This window comes from Macrobrachium rosenbergii, chromosome 19, assembly GCF_040412425.1.
Source record: "Macrobrachium rosenbergii isolate ZJJX-2024 chromosome 19, ASM4041242v1, whole genome shotgun sequence".
Taxonomy (NCBI): domain Eukaryota; kingdom Metazoa; phylum Arthropoda; class Malacostraca; order Decapoda; family Palaemonidae; genus Macrobrachium; species Macrobrachium rosenbergii.
The window spans coordinates 4369157-4391400 of NC_089759.1; the positions used below are offsets into that span (position 1 = coordinate 4369157).

The 22244-nt window shown below is 34.8% G+C and overlaps 1 protein-coding gene across 1 annotated transcript in view; it reads left to right on the plus strand.

Moving 5' to 3' along the window:
* The first annotated feature begins 1544 nt into the window (after positions 1-1544).
* The window catches only part of LOC136848573 (barH-like 1 homeobox protein), a 49064-nt gene continuing 28364 nt past the window's right edge, over positions 1545-22244 (plus strand). The window contains exon 1 of the mRNA XM_067120861.1: positions 1545-2426. Coding sequence (XP_066976962.1) covers positions 2024-2426 — 403 coding nt within the window. The 5' untranslated portion in view covers positions 1545-2023. The remainder of the gene's footprint in view (positions 2427-22244) is intronic.

Below are 22244 nucleotides of genomic sequence, written 5' to 3' on the forward strand. Positions count from 1 at the left end.
CCATCAAGTGTAAGTGCATACACTTTTTAAGCGACCCATTAAGTGTACGCGTATACCTTTTTCAAGTAACTCTCATCAAGTATACACGTGTACACTTTTTAAGTATAACTCTCATCAAGTGTAAGTACATACACTTTTTAAGTATTCTCTTCAAGTATACATACATACACTTTTTTGTTCTGCATAAAATAAAATCAGTACAACAGTGTTACTAAGATCAGTGGTAAAATGTAATGTACTTATCTTAAAGATTTTAATAACAAATTTGAGATAAAAAGAGATTACTGTACAACAACCGCCGATTATTTCTCTACTTATGACTGAGAAATACTAAACGGATCTGAGAGGGTTAATCGAACCATTCTCTCTCTCTCTCTCTCTCTTCTCTCTCTCTCTCTCTCTCAGTTTAAAGTCTGCTATCAGGCATGTTTGTGTATCTTTTAAAATATATTCCATCAGACTCTCTCTCTCTCTCTCTCTCTCTCTCTCTCTTAGTTAAAAGTCTGCTATCAGCCACGTTTGTTTATCTTATAAAATATATTCCATCATGCTCTCTCTCTCTCTCTCTCTCTCTCTCTCTCTCTCTCTCTCTCTCTCTGTTAGTTTAAAGTCTGTCTTTTAAAATATATTCCGCGAAATTCGCTAATCTGTCTCTACTATGCTACTGAAAACTGATACACGGAATGAAACGATAAATACTGACTGGAAATCAGGATCTTAATTTCATAGTAAATGATAATATTATTTTGTAATATTAAATGCAAAACGTTTTCGTGAATTGAAAACCCAAAAATAGATAAATAAATAAAAAATTCAATCAAAGCGCGTTTTCGGAAACTTCAGCGAGAGCTAAACACTGAGAGTTCTCTCCTTATCCAAGAAGCTAGAACAGAGGCAATGAATTTCTCCCAGTTTCCAGTAAGTATGGAACAGAGTCATGGAAGGGGGGGGGGTACGAGGTCAGGGTGGTGGGGTAATCACTTCCAGGGGGAGGGGCTAAGGGGAGAGGGTGTGTGGGTGTGGGGGTGGGTGGGTCTTGATCCCAGATGTCTGGTAATGAAATACATAAACGCTTTTGTATAAGTTCAAGGAGTTTTCAGAAGCGGATGTGAGAGAGTGAATCTCCTTCCTCCGAGTCCTCGGAAAACAGGGAGTTGCCATCGATGAGAGCTAAAGGTGGAGGATGGAGGAGGAGGAGGGAGGAGGGAGGAGGAGGGAGGAGGAGTCAAAGAAGGAGGAGGGGGCGGGGCATCGATTTGCAATGGGCGGGGCTAGACACTCCTAACGCCATAGGTGCCACTCGTCCTGACGAACGAAATGAGGCTCATTTATGCCCACTTTTCGAAGCGATTTCGGATCCACAGATATAAACGCCATTATAATTCAGGTTGAACTGATGAGACGAAACGCACAATATTATGAAAAACTCGAGATCTGGCCAGTTTCAAGGTGCGCGGAAACTTTGGCACTGGGGACCCGACATGTTGGCAACACTGGGTCGATGGTGGTGTTTGGAGAGGACCTGACACCACCATATCGCCGTCAGTGGCGCGACCACACAACCGTGGGCAGGTGCGGGAAGTGCGGACGTCAACAACGAGGGCCACCTGTTCGCCCACCAATCTTTTGTGACTGACGTAAACACAAAACCGTTCGAGTCCAAGCCGCCGCCCACAACAGATATCCTAAACGCCCCTGCGGAGCGAGAGAAGGGCGGCACACTCTAGAAGGACACCTCTAGTGAAATAGATTTCTTAGATAACTTCCTTTCTCTCTCTCTCTCTCTCTCTCTCTCTTTCTTTCTCTCACTTTCTCAATCTCTCTCTCATGGTTTGACCCGGGGGCGGCCATGATACGCCTCCCAAAGACCCACCACATCTAGACCGGAGCTATTTCGGAAGGCGGCTGGACACTCGAGCGGCGAATCACGAATAAATAAATAATCAACATCACGCCCTTCTTCCCCCTAACGAGGATTACTCTAGATCCGTGGGCGCCGCCACCACCGCCGCCGCCGCGGTGCATGATGACCGTGGAAGTGTGCGGGCGGGTGTCCGCCCCCAGCGTCTCGCCCGGAGGAGGCTCCTCCACCAGCCACAGCGACGAGGGCGGCTTGGACGACACCCACAGCGAGGGCGGAGGAGGAGGAGGAGGAGGAGGACGCCTTTCGTCTCCTTCGCCGGTCCGCGGAGACACGACCGATCCTCCGGTCCATCGGTCCAAGTTTATGATCACCGACATCCTGGCCCAGAGGGGGCCGCCGCCCCCCTCTGCCACGCCCCCCCTAGGGGAGAAGGGGGAGGGTGGGGGTGCCACGTCCAACATGCCCACAAACAAAGGCCTGAAGGATCTGGACGACGTCCTCGGGGGCGTGGATGAGGAGGACAACATCGCTGACGAAGGGGGGCATCACGACGACGAAGATAGTGAGTATGAATGATTAACTCTCTCTCTCTCTCTCTCTCTCTCTCTCTCTCTCTCTCTTGTAAATTACGTCAAAGTCAAAACAATCATCATAACTTTTCTCCTTTTATCAACTCGCCATTTTGACCAAAATATGAAGAGATAAAAATCAATCAATCAATCAATAATATTTGTATGATGTTCCTACACCTAGGTATACATAGAGACATTCCAGAGTAAATATCTATAATATTTATTTCGGAACAGATGAAACTTCTGTCTAGACAAAGCAGGCAGATCGTGAACAAATACGATTTATATATTATAATGTATAAATCTCTAATTACTCCTTCACTATTACGTACTAAAACAATGATCTATAACACAGTATATATTGTAATTTATAAATCCTATTCACTATTACGTACTATAACAATGATCTATAAAATAGTATATATTGTATAATTTATAAATCCGTAATTACTTCCTATTCACTATCACGTACTAAAACAATGATCCATAACGCAGTATATATTGTAATTTACAAATCCGTAATTAATCCTTCACTATATACGTATTATAACAATGATCCATAACACAGTATATAATGTAATTTATTAATCCGTAATTAATCCTTCACTACATACGTATTATAACAATGATCCATAACACACTATATAATGTAATTTATTAATCCGTAATTACTTCCTATTCACTATTATGTACTAAAACAATGATCCATAACGCAGTATATATTGTAATTTACAAATCCGTAATTATTCTTTCACTATTACGCACTATAACAGTGATCCGTAACGCAGCCAAAGTTGGACCCGTAATTCAGAAAAAAATTATGTCTTTGCAATCTGGGTCTGTTAGTTCAAGTATTGTTTATAATATAATATTATTTACGGCCCATTTTGAGAGAAGCGAATATGACGCCTAAATTTTGGACATGCGAATTAGACCACTAGGATTTTAGACAACTTCATTAAAGAAAATTAATTTTTAGGTTATTTGTAAAGTCAAAATTGTTCTCTCTCTCTCTCTCTCTCTCTCTCTCTCTCTCTCTCTCTCTCTCTCTCTCTCTCTGCAACTTCATTGGACAATTATTGAGTTTTTAGGTTATAATAACAGAGGTCAATAGTTTGTGAAGTCAAAATTCTCGTTCGGTAGGATTCTCTCTCTCTCTCTCTCTCTCTCTCTCTCTCTCTCTCTCTCTCTCTCTCTCTCTCTACAACTTCACTGGACAATAATTGAGGTTTTAGGTTATTATAACAGAGGTCAATAATTCGTGAAGTAAAAAGTCTGGTTCTGTAGGATTCTCTCTCTCTCTCTCTCTCTCTCTCTCTCTCTCTCTCTCTCTCTCTCTCTCGTTGTAGTATTAGAACATCACTGACTAACGTATTCTGAAGAGTCAAGATGGCGAACCCCGGTCAAAAATACTTATGCAAAACAATCGTAAACGCATTTATTATTTTTGACCGTCACCGATGGTTTACGAAAATCAATATAAAAAATTCCATTGGTCTTCGTGATACTTACACTGTCGGTACTATCATTATCCGTAGTTGAAACAATAGCACTGACTATGATGACAGAGGCGGTAATAAAATGTATAGTCATATATTAACGACCAAAATAGTGGTTCCAACTCAAGAGGCTTAGACAAATATAAATAAATAATGAATACTGACGTCACTGGATATATAAATAAACAAAACTTTAAGAAGTTGATAAACTCATGTGAAATACTCAAGCTGACGTCATTAAGTACATAAATAATTAATATTTATGTCACTGAATATATAGATAAACAAAACTGTAAGAAGTTGATAAACTAATCAGAAATACTCATAGTGACGTCACTGTGACGTCATCGCGATCTTTAACAAAATAGCAAATATCTTAAACAAATACATCTACAATTAAACTTTCCCGTATTCATCTCTCTCTCTCTCTCCCTCTCTCTCTCTCTCTCTCTCTCTCTCTCTCTCTCTCTCTCTTTCTCTCTCTCTCTCTCTTTGCCAACTCATTCATCCACATATTATTATTATTATTATCCATTTGTCAAAACAAACCAAAGGAAATAATTGTGGATAACGGGTTCAGTTTATCCGGAAGACAGAGTTTATCCGGAAAACAGACGTTCATCCGGGAAGCAGACCGTTTATTCGGAAAACAGACCGTTTATCCGGAAAGCAGAGACCGTTTATCCGGAAAACAGACCGTTTATCCGGAAAGCAGAACGTTTATCCGGAAAGCAGAATATTCGCCAGCGCTTACGGTAGGAAAATAAGAATAAAATTTACGGAGCTTGGAGAGGGGGAGGGTTAGGTGGTGGATGGATTGCCCTGAGGTCAGGGAAATGCCCATGAATAATAAATGGCAAATAAGCATTAGGGGATGGTGTGGGGGCGTTCATCTCTGGTAAAATCAATTCGGTTCGGGAGACTTATCTATTCATGTATTAATAATATCTGAATTTATGTATTACAATACACACACACACACACACACACACACACACACACACACACACACACACACACACATATATATATATATATATATATATATATATATATATATATATATATACATATATATATATATATATATATATATATATATATATATATATATATATATATATATATATATATATATATATATATATATACATATACAGTACAATTTATATGTCAGCCGTCATGATCTTACATGCATACTAATGCAAGCCTATAGGTGACCGAATAAATACATATTTATGGCCACAGATAACTATAAACATTACCAAACACAAATATATATAGAGTAGTGTGTACTTATATACGCACATACCGACATGTGCAACAATCAATGGCTGTACTTATTTGTACTGAACACACAGTGAGATATTTCACATACTTCTTTGTGTTTCTATTTCACTCAGCTCTCAGGAATTAAAAAAAAATAAATAAATAAACATAAAAAATCATTTGTCGTAAAATAGTCAAATTTGATACTACTGCTACTATTATAGTTATTCTCTTTGTTAAGACTACCGCCTTTCAATTAAGGGGTGTCGTTCAACTGCCTTCAGCCGATGCGGAAATCCGTTCGACGCGAAGCGAAAATCATGCGAAAAAAATGTTCCCAATCTAAATGGGAAATAAATAGACGCGTAAATACCTCATATCTGTACAATTCAATTAACAAATAACAGTCATGGCAACCTCAATATTCACAGGAAATGGGCGACAGATTACAAAACGGCCCACAGAGGAAGTGACGGCGAGATATTCCACGTGAACGCGCTGTTTACGAACACAACCTGGCGGCGTTTAGTATGTTTCACTTCGCGAAACGTATACCGAGGGCTTATGAAGCTGTTTTCCGCCGTTTTAATTGTGAACGTGAACGCGGCCTGAACTCTCTTAAATGAGAGGTTGTTTTCATGTTTCCGAAGTATAATGATAGGATGATGACCCCTTTCTTTTATCTTTCGATATATATTCAAACGAACGCGTTATCACAAATAAGTATGTATATATATATATATATATATATATATATATATATATATATATATATATATATATATATATATATATATATATATATATATATATATATATATATACATATATATATATATTTATTTATTTGTTTATATATATATACACACATACATATAAGATATATATATATACACACGTATATATATACATATATATATATATGTGTGTGTATATATATATATATATATATATATATATATAAATATATATATATATATACATATATATATATATATTTATTTATTTGTTTATATATATATATACACACATACATATATACCTGTATATATAAGATATATATATATACACACGTATATATATACATATATATATATATATGTGTGTATATATATATATATATATATATATATATATATATATATATATATATATATATATATATATATATATATAAATATATATATATATATATATATATATATATATATATATATATATATATATATATATATATATATATATATATATATATATATATATATATACATTTACAAATGTTATGAAATTCAGATCTGTGATTCGTGCTCTTCCAAAATAACAACCATTGTTATAAATGAAATTATAACTGTATGAAAAAGATATACTAAATATTTCAAAACTGATTCTTCAACGAGAGAAAAAGAGGTTGAGGAAATCAAGAACTGTGGAGTATAAATTGTTCGTAGGATTTCGAAGAAAATCTAAGACTCAAAGAGACATTGATTATAAAATATACTAATATAACTAACTTGTGTTCTTTTCTGAATCCGAAAATTATTTCGGAGAATCTTCGCTTCCTGATGCGATAATGACTGAAATGAAACTATGAATCGCTTTGCTGCAGTGGATTCATCATTTTGCTGATGACGATGTGAATCATTCACAAATTTGCTGTATGATTAACATGCATAAAAATTATATATATATATATATATATATATATATATATATATATATATATATATATATATATAGCCTACTTGTATATATATACATATACTGTATATGTATATGTATATGTATATATATATATATATATATATATATATATATATATATATATATATATATATATATATATATATATATATATATATATATATATATATATATGCATGCACACACACACACATATATGTGTGTGTGCGTGCGTGTGTGAGCGCGTCTGATCGCACGCATATGATGAGTATTGCTTCGCTTTCAGGTTAACTGCATAAAACTAAGTTATTGAGGAAGCAATTTTCCTTTTAGGGCGAATATATATGAATACATATATATGTGTGTGTGTGTGTGTACGCGCGCTGAGAAGCTGCTTTCCTTCCGCCAATAGCATATAACTAGATCTAATTTGGTGAGAAACAACTTTTCCCTCTGCGGTGAAAACAAAAGTCAGAAATTAACAACCAGTCATTTTTTCCCCTCTCAGCCAATAATAATTAAAATCAAACTGTAAGTAAAACAAAAGTAAATGACATACAAATGAGAGGTGGAAAACCACCCTTCTTAGCGGAATAAATTCGTGGAATAAATTCATCCTCTGTAGTCATAATTAAAAAAAAAATCCCTAATTATATTTTGCATAATATTCGTCCTTTTAGATCGGAGTATGTTGATAAACCGCGAATAAAACTATCGGATACATTTATGCTTTCGGTTCAAAATAACGGAAGTAAACCACAGAGTTGTTAAATCTAGGTAAACAAGGGTTAATTTGTCCTTGAAAGCAATTGAATAAACCAGGAGGGCAGAGTTGATAAACCTAGGTAAACAAGAGTTAACTTTTCCTACAAAGCACCAAAGTAAACCACGAAGACACAGAGTTGATAAACCTAGGCAAACACAGTTAATTTTTCCCTAGCAAGCGCTTGAATTAACCAGGAAGACACAGAATTAATAAACCTGCGTAACTAGAAAGCACAAAAGTGAACCACGAAGACAGAGCTGATAAACCTAGGCAGGCTAAACAGAGTTAATTTGTTCTATAGACCACTAGGATACAGAGTTGATAAACCTAGGTAAACAGAGTTAACTTGTCCTATAGACCACTAGGACACAGAGTTAATAAACCTTGGTAAACAAGAGTTAGTTTGTCCTATAAAGAGATACATTTCAGATAAACATCAAATAAACCAATGGATAATTCCTTTTCATGGGTAATACCAAAGTATGAACAGTAAAAAGATACAAATAAATTCACATTTATTTTGTTTCTCAGGTGATAAAGATAAAAATAAATTAGGGATTATTAAGAAAATAATAACTAAATTTGGATTTGATACAATAACTCAAAATTACACTTGATAACTCCTCATTGTAGATGAAAACGATGAAAACAAAGGTCAGATAAATTAGGAATGAATAAATTCTAGTAAGTATCAGTACCGGAAGCCATTCTGAATAAATCCAACATAAATTCAAAGCAGAATTATCCCTGTCTAATAATTCTAATGAATTATGAATAAATCCATCTAGTCCAGTAATAATTAAGAGAACCCAAGAATGAATTCGGAATAAATCCACTTGTCAAGTGATGAAAAAAAATCCAAGAATTCCGGAAAAAATCCGTTTCTTGAGGAAGACTGAAAAGGAAATCTAAAAATAAATTTGGAATAAATCAGTCTGCCGAGTGGCATTAAAAAAAATAAATTTGGAATAAATCAATCTGTCGAGTGACATTAAAAAATTAAAAAATAAATTTGGAATGAATCAATCTGTCGAGTGACATTAAAAAATCCAAAAATAAATTTGGAATGAATCCAACCCTTTAGTGACGACTGTAAAATCCACAAATAAATTTTGAATAAACCGACACTCTCCATTAACAATAAAAAAAATCCAGAAATAAAATAGGAATAAATCCATCCTGTCTAATGACAATAGTAAAATTTGTAAATAAATTCTAAATAAATCCATTTTGCCCAGTGAAAAATTTTAAATCCAAAAATAAATCCGGAACAAATCCATCCTGCCGAAAGACAGTAGTAAAAAACCGCAAATAAATTATGAATAAATCCGTCTTACTCAGTCACAAAAAATTCCAAAAATAAATTTGGAATAAATCCATGTTGTCTAATGACAACAGTAAAAATTAGCAAATGAATTCTGAACAAATCCATCTTGCCCAGTGACAACAAAAAACTAAAGAATCCAAAAATAAATTCGGAAAAAAATTTATCCTGTCTAAAGACAATAGTAAAACCCTCAAATAAACTGAAACAAAAAATCCTCTATCTCGAGTGACAACTAAAAAAATCCATAAATTAATTCGAAATAAATCCATCCCATCTGAAGTCAACGTAAAATTTTAAAAAAAATCTTAATAAATTCCTCTTGACCAATGACAAAAAAATAAATAAATAAATAAATTCGGGACAAATCTATCCAGTCTAAAGTCAACAGTAAAACTTGCATAAAAATTCTGAATAAATCAGTTTTGCCCAGTGACAAAAAAATCCAAAAGTAAACTCGGAATAAATCCATCCTTTCTAAAGACAATAGCAAAACCCACAAATAAACTAGGAAAAAATCCATTCTCTCTCGATTGACAATTAAAAAAAAAAAAAAAAAATAAATTCGGAATAAATCCATCCTTTCTAAAGACAATAGTAAAATCTGCAGGTGACAATTGAAAAAAAATCCAAAAATAAAATCCGCATGTGACAATTGCAAAAAAATCCAAAAATAAATTCGGAATAAATTCATCATTTCTAAAGACAATAATAAAATCCAAAAACAGACAAAAAATTAATCTCTCTTTCGACAATAAAAAATCCAAAAATAAATTATGAATAAATCCATCCTTTCTAAAGACAATAGCAAACCCTACAAATAAACTGAAAAAAATCCATTCTCTCTCTCTCTCTCTCTCTCTCTCTCTCTCTCTCTCTCTCTCTCTCTCTCTCTCGTGACAACAGAAAAAAAAAATAAATTCAGAATAAATCCATCATTTCTAAAGACAATAGAAAAACCCACAAATAAACTCTGAAAAAAATCCATTCTCTCTCTCTCTCTCTCTCTCTCTCTCTCTCTCTCTCTCTCTCTCTCTCTCTCCAACAGAAAAAAAAATAAATTCGGAATAAATCCATCGCGTGGGCGTCATAAAACATACTTTGGCCCGTCTCTCACCGCCTAATTCGGTTCTCCGCAATAGACTACTTATTATACAAATGATATGCTAAATGATACCGCCATTATACCCCCACCCCACCCCCTGGGGCGAAGGGGGGTGTGGTAGGTAGGTAGGCAGGTAGTACCCCTGGGTGGCCGGGCATTACCCAGTGGCCAGGAACAGGAAAAGGTGTTTTGTAAAGAATTTATGCGTGCAGTCAGACGTGTTATGTGTGCGTGCATGTGTGTGTGTGTGTATGTACGTATACGTGTGCATTTGCAGGCGCGCGTGAGCGTTCAATGGAGCTATAAATGCACGCAATTCTGATGTTATTGTTTGCCTAAGGGAAGGAGTGATTTTTTAAAAATCTTTTATTAGAGAAAACATAGAATAATTTACAGTTTTAACAACAAGCAGAATTTTACTAAATTTGACTTAAATTTACCAAAAATTAACAGATATAATTTTATCCTTCCGTTCGGGTTGACATTAATATATTTGGCGTGTACATTTAACAAATAATCTATGTATTTCAATGTTAATATTTTTCTGTAGTTGCCCACATAATTTATCAGTATATATCTACTTTTTTATCCTTGGTTTGATAAACTTCAGGAATAATATATTTCCATCTAGAATTACTGGAGAAGAATGTAAATATATAAATATCTTAATTATTTATTAGTGATGTATTACATGATCACAGAAAATACCGAAGCGAATAAATGTGACGGCTGATGATGGATTTAAATCAAGAAAAACAAGGAATGAATACATAATTATCAAAATCAAATAGAGGTGAACCTACATAGATGAACGAGAAATCAGTGTTTGCGTATCTTGACTAAAAGTTCAAGTAAATAAAAGGAAGAAAAATTAAGTTGCAACACAAATATTTACGTCAATAATCGAAGCGGTAAAATCTATATAAATAATCACCATACATTAACAAGTAATAAATGTGCCGAAGTTTTTTCGGCACAATCGAGTTTTCTGTACAGCGTATAATCAAGGCCACCGAAAATAGATCTATCTTCCGGCGGTCTCGGTATAATGCTGTATGAGCCGCGGCTCATGACACTTTAACTACGGTCAGGTGGTGGCCTATCCTATATCGTTGCCAGAAGCAGGATCATGGCTAAATTTAACCTTAAATAAAATAAAAACTACTGAGGCCAGAGGGCTGCAATTTGGTATGTTTGATGATTGGAGGGTAGATGACCAACTTACCAATTTGCAGCCCTCTAGCCTTAGTTGGTTTTTAAGATCTGAGGGCGGACAGGAAAAAGTGCGGACTGACAGACAAAGCCGGCACATTAGTTTTCTCTTACAGAAAACTAATAAAAAGGTCATATTTTTTCTGATGCTCGAAATATTCATCGATTCTGGTAAAGAATTTGGGGAATTCAGATCAAAGTACGAATATATTTTGTCTTCCTTCGAACATATTCAAGGAAGTTAAACTCATTGCCCAGATTTAATTTTGAATTAGGCCTAGGCTTTCATGTAGGCGGCACCTCTGGCGTAGGCCTAAAAAGACGATCATAAAATATCTATACGAATACATCGCTGTTTCAGTCGGAACCAAATTTTTGAAAATAAGAAATCTGAAGTTGTGAACAAACAGTATCAGCGATGTTGCCTTTTTTAGCTATTATTATTATTATTATTATTATTATTATTATTATTATTATTATTATTATTATTATTATTATTATTATTATTATTCAGTAGATGAAACCTATTCATATGGAACAAGCCCACCAAAGGGGCCACTGACTTGAAATTCAAGCTTCCAAAGGATATAATGGTGTTCATTAGGAAGAAGTAGAGGAAGTAAAGGGAAATACAGAAAGAAGAGATCCCACGTACTAAAAAAAGAAAAATAAATAAACTGACAAATAGGTAAATAGATAAAAAAAATGTATCAAAATGCAAAAGAATAGTATTAGGGTAGTAATGCATTGTATTTTCGCTTGAACTTGTTCATAGTGAAAATAAAAATAACAGAAATGACCAACGTATTTGCGTAAACTCAATATGGACAATCTTTCAAGAAATTGATAACGTTAGAAATAGAAAAGTCATCAGTTACAAGATAAATGAGGTAAATGAGGCGTATGCAGCCCTGTAGCCTCAGTAGTTTTTTATTCTATGTAAGGTTAAAGTCAGCTATAGGTACCAACAACAAAGGCCACCACCGGACCGTGGCTGAGTTTCATGGGCCTGGGCCTCGGCTAAGAGTTTCAGGGGCCGTGGCTGGAAGTTTCATACAGCACTATATGCTGTACAGAAAACTCGACTACGCCGAAGAAACTTCGGCGTATTTTTTACTTGTTGATATATTGATGTTGAGACACTTTGCGAGACTGAAATGAGCTGGAAAGATTTTCAGAACGGGAAAAAATGACGAATGATTACTTTCTGTAGCTGAGAGACCTGTGGTAAGGAAAAGTGGGTAATGATGGCGTCCGCACTATGGTGAATGTAAACAGATTTTTCACAATCACAATTGATCCCTGATCCCCTTTTCCTGCCGAGAGCAACCACATTAGCTAAACAGCAGCAACAACATGCAGTAAATGTGCTTCGCTGTCGAACTTCTCAGTTCCAGAGGTCCTTTATTCCTCGCACCGTTGGACTGTGGAATAGAAACTTCTCAGTTCCAGAGGTCCTTTATTCCTCGCACCGTTGGACTGTGGAACAGCCTCCCAGAGGATGTCGTGCAATTGGAACTTCTTCAGAAGTTCAAGCGAAGGTGCGATGCATTGCTACTCTAATACAATTCTCCTTTTCTTTTAATAATTTACATACATTTTTATCTACTTATTTATTAATTCGTTAATTTACTTTTTTTTTTCTTTTCTAATAACTGATCTCTTCTTTCTGTATTTCCCGTTACCTTCTGTTGATTCTTTCTAATGAACACCATAATATTCTTTGGAAGCTTCTTGAATTTCAAGTCAGTGGCCCATGTGGTGGGCTTGTTGCATATGAATAGGGTTTATTGTCTGAATAATAATAATAATAATAATAATAATAATAATAATAATAATAATAGTGACATGTCATAAACACACGTCGGCTACTTATCTCCCACCTGACACAAACAGGTTGAACATATGTCATCGACTTTAAGTGGAGAACGAACCTTTGGCCAATACTGGATGATTCTACGAAACTCTGATTATGACCGCCAATAAATCATCAACTTGTATTCAACACGTTTGTGATGTGTGTGCGACAAGTTGCCGACATGTGTTTATGACATGTTTTACTATTTCTGACGGCATTTACATTCCAGGGATGAAAATGAAAGAAAATGAAAATGGACGGTTTCAATTTCAACTGCTCCGAATTTGTTACCTGGCGGTGGTTCGTAGGTGGAAGGGTGGTCGTCTTGAGAGAGAGAGAGAGAGAGAGAGAGAGAGAGAGAGAGAGAGAGAGAGAGAGAGAGAGAGAGAGATTGTACAGCTGGTACGTTTGGAGTTCCTGTGGAGCAAATGACAAAAAAATTCAGGTAGAAATGTATTCAGAAAGAGGCCTGATTGTTAGAGTTCATGATTCTAGTGCAGGATCGCTCGCAGGTATATACTGTATACTTTCAAAGAGAAAATGGCGATGAAATCCATTTGCTGGAAAGTATACATTAAAGATTTGAAAGCGAATCAGTAAGAAGAGGACTGGACAAAGGGAAGACTAAGGATCTAAAGATATTAGTGATTATTCTTTCTTTGTTGAAGTCAAAGTGCAACTTGAAGGCACTCTCAATTGGAGAGAAAGGATTTAGAATGAGGTTAAGAATACAATTAAACAAGTGAATTTGATAAGAAAGGAGTGATAATGGATACAAGGGAAAAGTGGCATGAAAAATGGTGGGGGTTAAATATACCGAAGCTGGGAGTCTGTGAGGCAGAAGAGTGTTCATGCAAGTGGATGCAAATGATAGCGAAATGAGAGAAATTCGTATCAGTATGGTGAAATGAGTGACTGAATCACGGAAAAACAAAGATTGTTGGCAATTCAGTTGTATATACGCAGAGAATAATGAACTATATAATTTAGCACGGAAAGCAAGATAGAAAAAACAAGCAAAAGTTTTCTTTAGCCTAAATCGTATAATCAAGACCATCCAAAATAGATCTACCTTCCGGTGGTCTCGGTATAATGCAATATGAGGCGCGGCCCGTCAATCATTACCACGGTCCGGTGGTGGCCTGTCCTATATCGTTACCGGACGTACGATCATGGTTAGCTTTAACCTTAAATAAAATAAAAACTACTGAGGCTAGAGAGCTGCAGTTTGGTATGCTTGATGACTGGAGGGTGGATGATCAACATACCAATTTGCAGCCCTCTGGCATCAGCAGTTTTTAAGATCTGAGGGTGGACAGAAAAAGTGCAGTTAAAACATAAAGATATCTCCTTCATGCACATGGCCCAAAAATATCTATTTGATATTACTTGAGAAGAAACTAGAAATAAACAATAACAAAAGTATGTTATGTAATTAAGCATAAGATATTAATGAAAGGATAAAAATTATCATTACATATCCACAAAACAGATACCAAAGTGTTAACATTGAAAAGCCCATAAAAAAAGAGAATCACTATCCAATAAGGGCAATATTAAGCAAACAAATAGTACGATCAGTTGAATAAAAAGACAATAAGATAAATAAAAGTGCTAAGATGTAATTGTGTTAAATAACTCTCTGCACAAGAGTTTAGTACGTCAAGTTACGAGGGCACTTATGCCTGTTCTCTGACAAGCCATTTCCTTAAATATCTTTACTGCTGCCCAATTGAAAAGCCGTCACATTAAGCAATATGAAAATCTCTGTAAGTCCAAAAATATAAGTTACCAAACTCTTAATAAAATTATGGTTTACAATGGCGCTTACTAGCTCTGTGGATGTTGTTGTAATATATATATATATATATATATATATATATATATATATATATATATATATATATATATATATATATATATATATATATATATATATATATATATATATATATATATAAAGAAATAATCAACACAGTCACGTGCGTGTGGAACAGAAATAAATTTCTGACTCATCAGGCTCGAACCCGGGTCTTTCAATTGCAAGACCTGGGTTCGATCCTGAAGTGAGTCAGAAATTTATATACATATATATATATATATATATATATATATATATATATATATATATATATATATATATATATATATATATATATATATATATATATATATGGAAAGTGATCCCAGAAAGCGTAAGCCTTCCGGTTCTCAACAGATCTTTAGGAATGAGCTTTCTAGACCCATGCCTTCTCATTTGTCACGACCCTCCACTAGCATCTGACTACCAGGTACTAAATTAATGCTTAGGTCAACAGAGGTACACTCGGATTTAACAGAACTGGTCAAAAGAATTACATTTCGTAAAGCAAATGAACTCGAGACCTTTGGCTCCTAAGTCAAACGTTCTATCCACTAGCCCGCGATTACCCTTCTCTCTCTCTCTCTCTCTCTCTCTCTCTCTCTCTCTCTCTCTCTCTCTCTCTCTCTCTCTGTGGGTTACTTTACGACAGTAAACACCATTATCTAGAAGCATAAATCTGAATTTCTAGTAACAATATCATATATCGTGTCCTTTATGATATATATATACTAACTGATAATACAGCCTTTAGTGACAGAAGGAACATAATTCTTTCTATAAAGACAATTATTGAAGAATTCGATAATTGGGACTGGAAGAGTCTAAGGGTATTGCGTGATAAGTGACGAGTTCTTCAGATAACAAGGGACGTCTTGTTCATGAGAAGAAGGAAGTGCTTGCAGTGACCTTACCTATCTCAAGCCTTGGAAAAAGGAAGCTTCAAGAATACATAAATGAATAATAAGTGAATAGATAAATAATAAATAAAAACACAGGGTTGCTGAACCTCACTTCCACATAATAAATGAAAAAAGTGGGATACAAGGAGGACCATATGATGATATTCATCTATAATTCGATATATTATATTAAATATATATAAATATTTGAATATGCATTTATATTAAGGATAATAATTACAAGTGTTCTTATATGTGGGGTGTCATACCAGTATGTGTAAGGTGTTATACCTGAATGGGTGGGGTGCATACCTGTATGGATGGGGCACGATACCTGTATGGATGGGGTGTGATACCTGTATGGATGAGGTGTGATATCTGTATGAGTAGGGTGTAAAACGTAAGTTGGGACGAGTATAGTTCCTGTCACGGTGACAGAAATGTCAGCGTGGATTCCTGCCCGAACAGAGAATCGAAGAATCAAGGAAACCAATATTTACGAGTATAACCACGAGACAACAGAGTCGATTGGAATACAAAACGTAGGCCAAAGGCCAAGCGCTGAGACCTGTGAGGTCATTCAACGCTGAAAAGGAAATTGAGAGTAGAAAGGTTTGAAAGATGTAACAATTGTTAGGAGAGGAGGTGAGGGTGGGAAGTAAGACGGAAGAAAGAGAATCTGAATGAAGGTATAATAAAAGGAACGCAAGGATTTGCAGCTAGGGACCTAAGGAAGGGACGCTGCAAAGAACCCTAAGCAATACCTACAGTCCACTGCGTGAGGTGCACTGATGGCTCTACCTCCCTACCGCAGACGATAGAAAGAAAACTTTCGTGGAAAAAATGCCATTTAACTAACACTACATTAAGAATATGTTGTAAACATGTCAGCAACTTACCACACACATATCACATACAGGTTAAAAACAAGTCGACGGCCTGGGAATGGAGGTGTATGTATAGCAAATGCTGGATGATCGTATGAGGCACTAGTAAGGACTATCAATAAGTTGTTGATGTGTATGCAACATCTTCGTGATGTCTGTGCGGTAAGTTGCCGACATGTTTATGACATGTTTTACTGCATTTGGGACTCAGGGGCTCACTGACATTTCAGAATGGACACAAAAGACAAATTCAAGACAAATATCTAAAAAGGAAGAGGAAATATTTTGCGCTGAAGTCGTACTATAAATCTGGATGTAGTTGAGTATCTTAACTTGCATATCAGCGATAAACAAATTAAACAAATTGAAAGTAAAGCAATGAAACACCTTCAAATTAAGAAGTTTGCACGGAAACCGCCCCCCCCCTCCCCAAATCTCCTTAGTGAGGCCCAAGGAGACATTAACAATGCTACGTTAGGCGCTGAATCTTTTCTAAACTAGACATCGAAAAGACAGTTTTCATTCCGAAATTTTGGGTCAAAAAATGTTATGCAAACTTGTCAAATATTACGTCCCATGAAGCCAATTGTTTTTTTTAATGAATTCGGGGCGATAAGAAGAGTTTGTAATAATCCACATAACTCTTAAACTTCATAATCAATTATTGACAAAATACGAAACGCTTACTGTAAACACGTGGAATGAGTAACCACAAGAATGTGGGACAGTTTAACCAAATAAAAGACGACATGAGACCAATGAAAGACGACCGAAGGTTTTTACCAATGAAAGACAACCGAATATTTTTACCAATGAAAGAAGACCAAAATGTTTTTACCACTGAAAGACCACCGAACATTTTTATCAATGAAAGACGACCAAACGTTTTTACCAATGAAAGGTGACCGAACATTTTCATAAATGAAAGACGACCGAATATTTTTACCAATAAGAGACCAGGAACATTTCCACCAATGAAAGACCACCGAACATTTTTACCAATGAAAGACCAGGAATATTTCCACCAATGAAAGACCACCGAACATTTTTGCTACTGAAAGACGTCCGAACATTTTTGCCAATAAAAGACGACCGAACGTTTTTACCATTGAAAGATGAAGAAACATTTTTACCATTGAAATGCCATCGAAAATTTCTGCCAAAGAAAGACGACCGAACATTTCTACTATTGAAAGACAACCAAACATTTTTACCATTGAAAGACGGCCGGGCATTTTTACAATTGAAAAGCTTCCGAACATTTTCACCACTGAAAGACGACCGAACATTTTTACCATTGAAAGACTACCGAACATTTTTACCACTGAAAGACGATCGAACTTTTTTTACCATTGAAAGACGACTGAACAATTTTTGCTAATGAAAGACGACCAAACCTTTTTACCATTGAAAGACGACCAAACGTATTTACCACTGAAAAATGACCGAACATTTTTACCATTGAAAGAATATCGAACATTTTTACCACTGAAAGACGACCGAACATTTTTTGCCAATGAAAGACGACCAAAAGTCTTTACCATTGAAAGACGACCAAACGTATTTACCATTGAAAGACGACCAAACATTTTTACAACTGAAAGACCACCGAACTTTTCTACCACTGAAAGACGACCAAATATTTTCACCAATGAGAGACCAGGAATATTTCCACCAATGAAAGACGACCGAACATTTTTGCCACTGGAAGACGGCCGAACATTTTTACCAATGAAAGACGACCAAATGTTTTTACCGCTGGAAGACGACCGAATATCTTTACCGATGAAAGACCACAAATATTTCCACCAATGAAAGACCACCGAACATTTTTACCAATGAGAGACCAGGAATATTTCCACCAATGAAAGACCAACGAACATTTTTGCTAATGAAAGACGACCGAACATTTTTGCCAATGAAACACCACCGAACATTTTTCCCTATGAAAGACAATCGAACATTTTTACCATTGAAAGATGAAGAAACATTTTTACCATTGAAATACCATCGAACATTTATGCCACTGAAAGACGACCAAACGTTTTTACCATTGAAAGACGACCAAACATTTTTACCACTGAAAGACGAACAAACATTTTTAACACTGAAAGACGACCAAATATTTCTACCAACGAAAAACATCAACAAAGCAAATCAGACAAAATACCGGCAATATTTAGCGATAAAATTTGACAAGGATAACCAGAAGTCCTTGTGGTTGGATATAAATCCATTTTTCCAGAATGAGGAGTTTTTACTTAAGGATAATAGAGGGTCGCACCAGTTTTACGAACATTAAGTAAATTGTGATCATGACTTAGAGTGGGCCATAATTTTTTTTGTGAAAGATGGACATTACCCGAAAACTGATATTGATTAAACGACTCTTCGTCACGAGAACCAGGGTAATCTTTAACAAAGCAGTGTATGTGAATATATATATATATATATATATATATATATATATATATATATATATATATATATATATATATATATATATATATATATATATATATATATATATATATATGTATATATACATATATATACAGTATATACATATGTATATATATATATATATATTTATATATATAAACACATCAGTTTATGTGGAATCTATTGAACACATTCTCAATATCTTCTGTACAGACATTCAATACATCTCCTATATATCATATATACACCAACAAAGTCCCCGTATCACAAATAATATTTCTACTATCATTAATATCGATATTAATCTCGTGAAATACACAAATGAAATCTGTTCCAAATACGACATTTACGTGACATTAAAAACAAATGTTAGATATTAACCCAATCTTCCATTAAGTAATTGACACTAAATAAGAGAATTTAATCTCAGATTCCATATGCTTAAATCATCCAGTACTTTATGGCAGCGTAATATACCACGCACAAAAATTTATATTTTACTTTGAATAAATGGTGTCGCATTAATACTCTGTACCTTATAACTTGCATAAATTGTCATCTAATGAGAAAAAATACGAATTTCAATTATCTTATGTACGTTTGTTCCTCAAAGACTAAATCATTCTGTGCGCCGTTAAAGTAATAATATAATTTTTCTATCCCATGAAAATATAAAATACCTGATAAACTCTGTTATTTTATTGTGAGGAATAAACTCAAGTGTTCGCTAAAATTAGCCCTCGGCAAAACTCAATTTATCGTGCGTATTATAAATATAACTGCTTTCAGCGGTCATGTTTTGGTGGTCAGTCTCTATCCCTGCTTCCAAGCCGTTGGGCCTAATCTTTTGTAAAAGCTCTTAAATATTTACCCCTGTTTTGGGAGGTCTACTAATTCTTCGACTGTGTTGGATTCCAGGTACATTTTTTTTTCCTTTGTAATCCCCATCTGCATTTATACGAGCTCTCTTTGCAAACTTGTTTTTTATATTTCTATCAGTCTGCTTACTAAAGAACAGTCGGTCGAAAGGCCTAGCACCACTCCGTTGTTTCACTTTCCTTTGTGGTATTGCCTTTATTACAAATATAAATTTAACTCGCCCTCAGTTTGTTTCTTAGATAGACTCCTTTTCTGTTAATAGTCTTGGTATGCTCTATTAATTCAAGGGATGAATCAAATTTAATATGAGGTTTTTAATGAGTAAAACTATTTAAATATGCAAAATTTAAGCCGTAACTCAAAAGATAACTCAAATTTGATATAAGGCTTTAAATGAGTAAAACTTTAAATATACAAAATCAAATTCAAACAACAGCTTCTCCTAGGCCAGTGTTCTTGACCTTTTTCAGGGGCCGTGCCCCCAGATATCTCAGAAAATTCTCTCGTACCCCATCCAATATAAATACAATACAAACATATGATCAAGTTTCGTACCCCCAGTTAAAGGTTTCGTACCCCTTGGGGGTACAGGCACTCCAGGTTAAGAACGGTTGACCTAAGAATCCATTTAACTATATTATAATCTTCGAAGAAAAAGTGTACTTTCCTTATTAATAATAAACTTTTTCTTTGATATTTTTTCTTCAATTACTTCTAGTGAGAGGTGCTTTGCAAACGGTGCTCCAGACTCCATGCATTGTTCCTTCAACCTCCAACTGCACTGCTTACTGCCTTTTATTTTTAATTCGTTCCCTTCCTAAGTACTTCGCATCTCTTCAGTTACCACAATTAACTGCTTTCCATTAATAATAATAATAATAATAATAATAATAATAATAATAATAATAATAATAATAATAATAATAATAATAATTATTATTATTATTATTATTATTATTATTATTATTATTATTATTATTATTATTATTATTATTATTATTATTATTATTATTATTATTATTATTCAGGAGATGAACCCTATTCATATGGAGCAAGCCCATTGGAGCCAGTGACATGAAATTTAAGCTTCAGAAAATATATTATTATTATTATTATTATTATTATTATTATTATTATTATTATTATTATTATTATTATTATTATTATTATTATTATTATTATTAGTCAGAAGATGAACCTTATTCATATGGAACAAGCCCATTGGATCCATTGACATGAGATTTAACCTTCCAGAAAATATTATTATTATTATTATTATTATTATTATTATTATTATTATTATTATTATTCAGAAGATGAACCTTATCCACACAGAACAAGCCCACCACAGGGGCCATTCAATTGAAATTCAAGCTCCCAAAGAATATGGTGTTCATTCGAAAGAAGTAATAATAATTAAAGTTTTTGAACTTCACCACTTCACCCTACTACTGAATAAACGATTAACTATTTTATGTTATTTCTTCAATAGATATAATCAAACCCCATTATTTTACCACTTACAATGACATACTTAATGGTTAGCCATCTCCATCTCATTCATAACAGCCTGATTTATCAGAAATGACATGGTACGACTGTATGCGAGAATGACTGCAATGCTGCTCTCTCTCTCTCTCTCTCTCTCTCTCTCTCTCTCTCACAAGCTCATAGGCGGATCCGATAGTCAACTACAACTTAAGCGAGGTTAATTGCTCTCTCTCTCTCTCTCTCTCTCTCTCTCTCTCTCTCTCTCTCTCTCTCTCTCTCTCTCTCTCAAAACAACATCGTAGGCAGACCTATGAAATCAAATATGATAACAGTCAACTAAGCAACCTAAGCGAGGTTACTCTCTCTCTCTCTCTCTCTCTCTCTCTCTCTCTCTCTCTCTCTCTCGTCAGCAGATCTACGATACCAAATATAAATTAGAGCCAACTACAATATGAGCGAGGTCTCTCTCTCTCTCTCTCTCTCTCTCTCTCTCTCTCTCTCTCTCTCTCTCTCTCTCTCGAACAAGCTCATAGGCGATCTATGAAATAAAATGTAATAATTGTCAACTACAACCTAAGAGGTCTCTCTCTCTCTCTCTCTCTCTCTCTCTCTCTCTCTCTCTCTCTCTCTCTC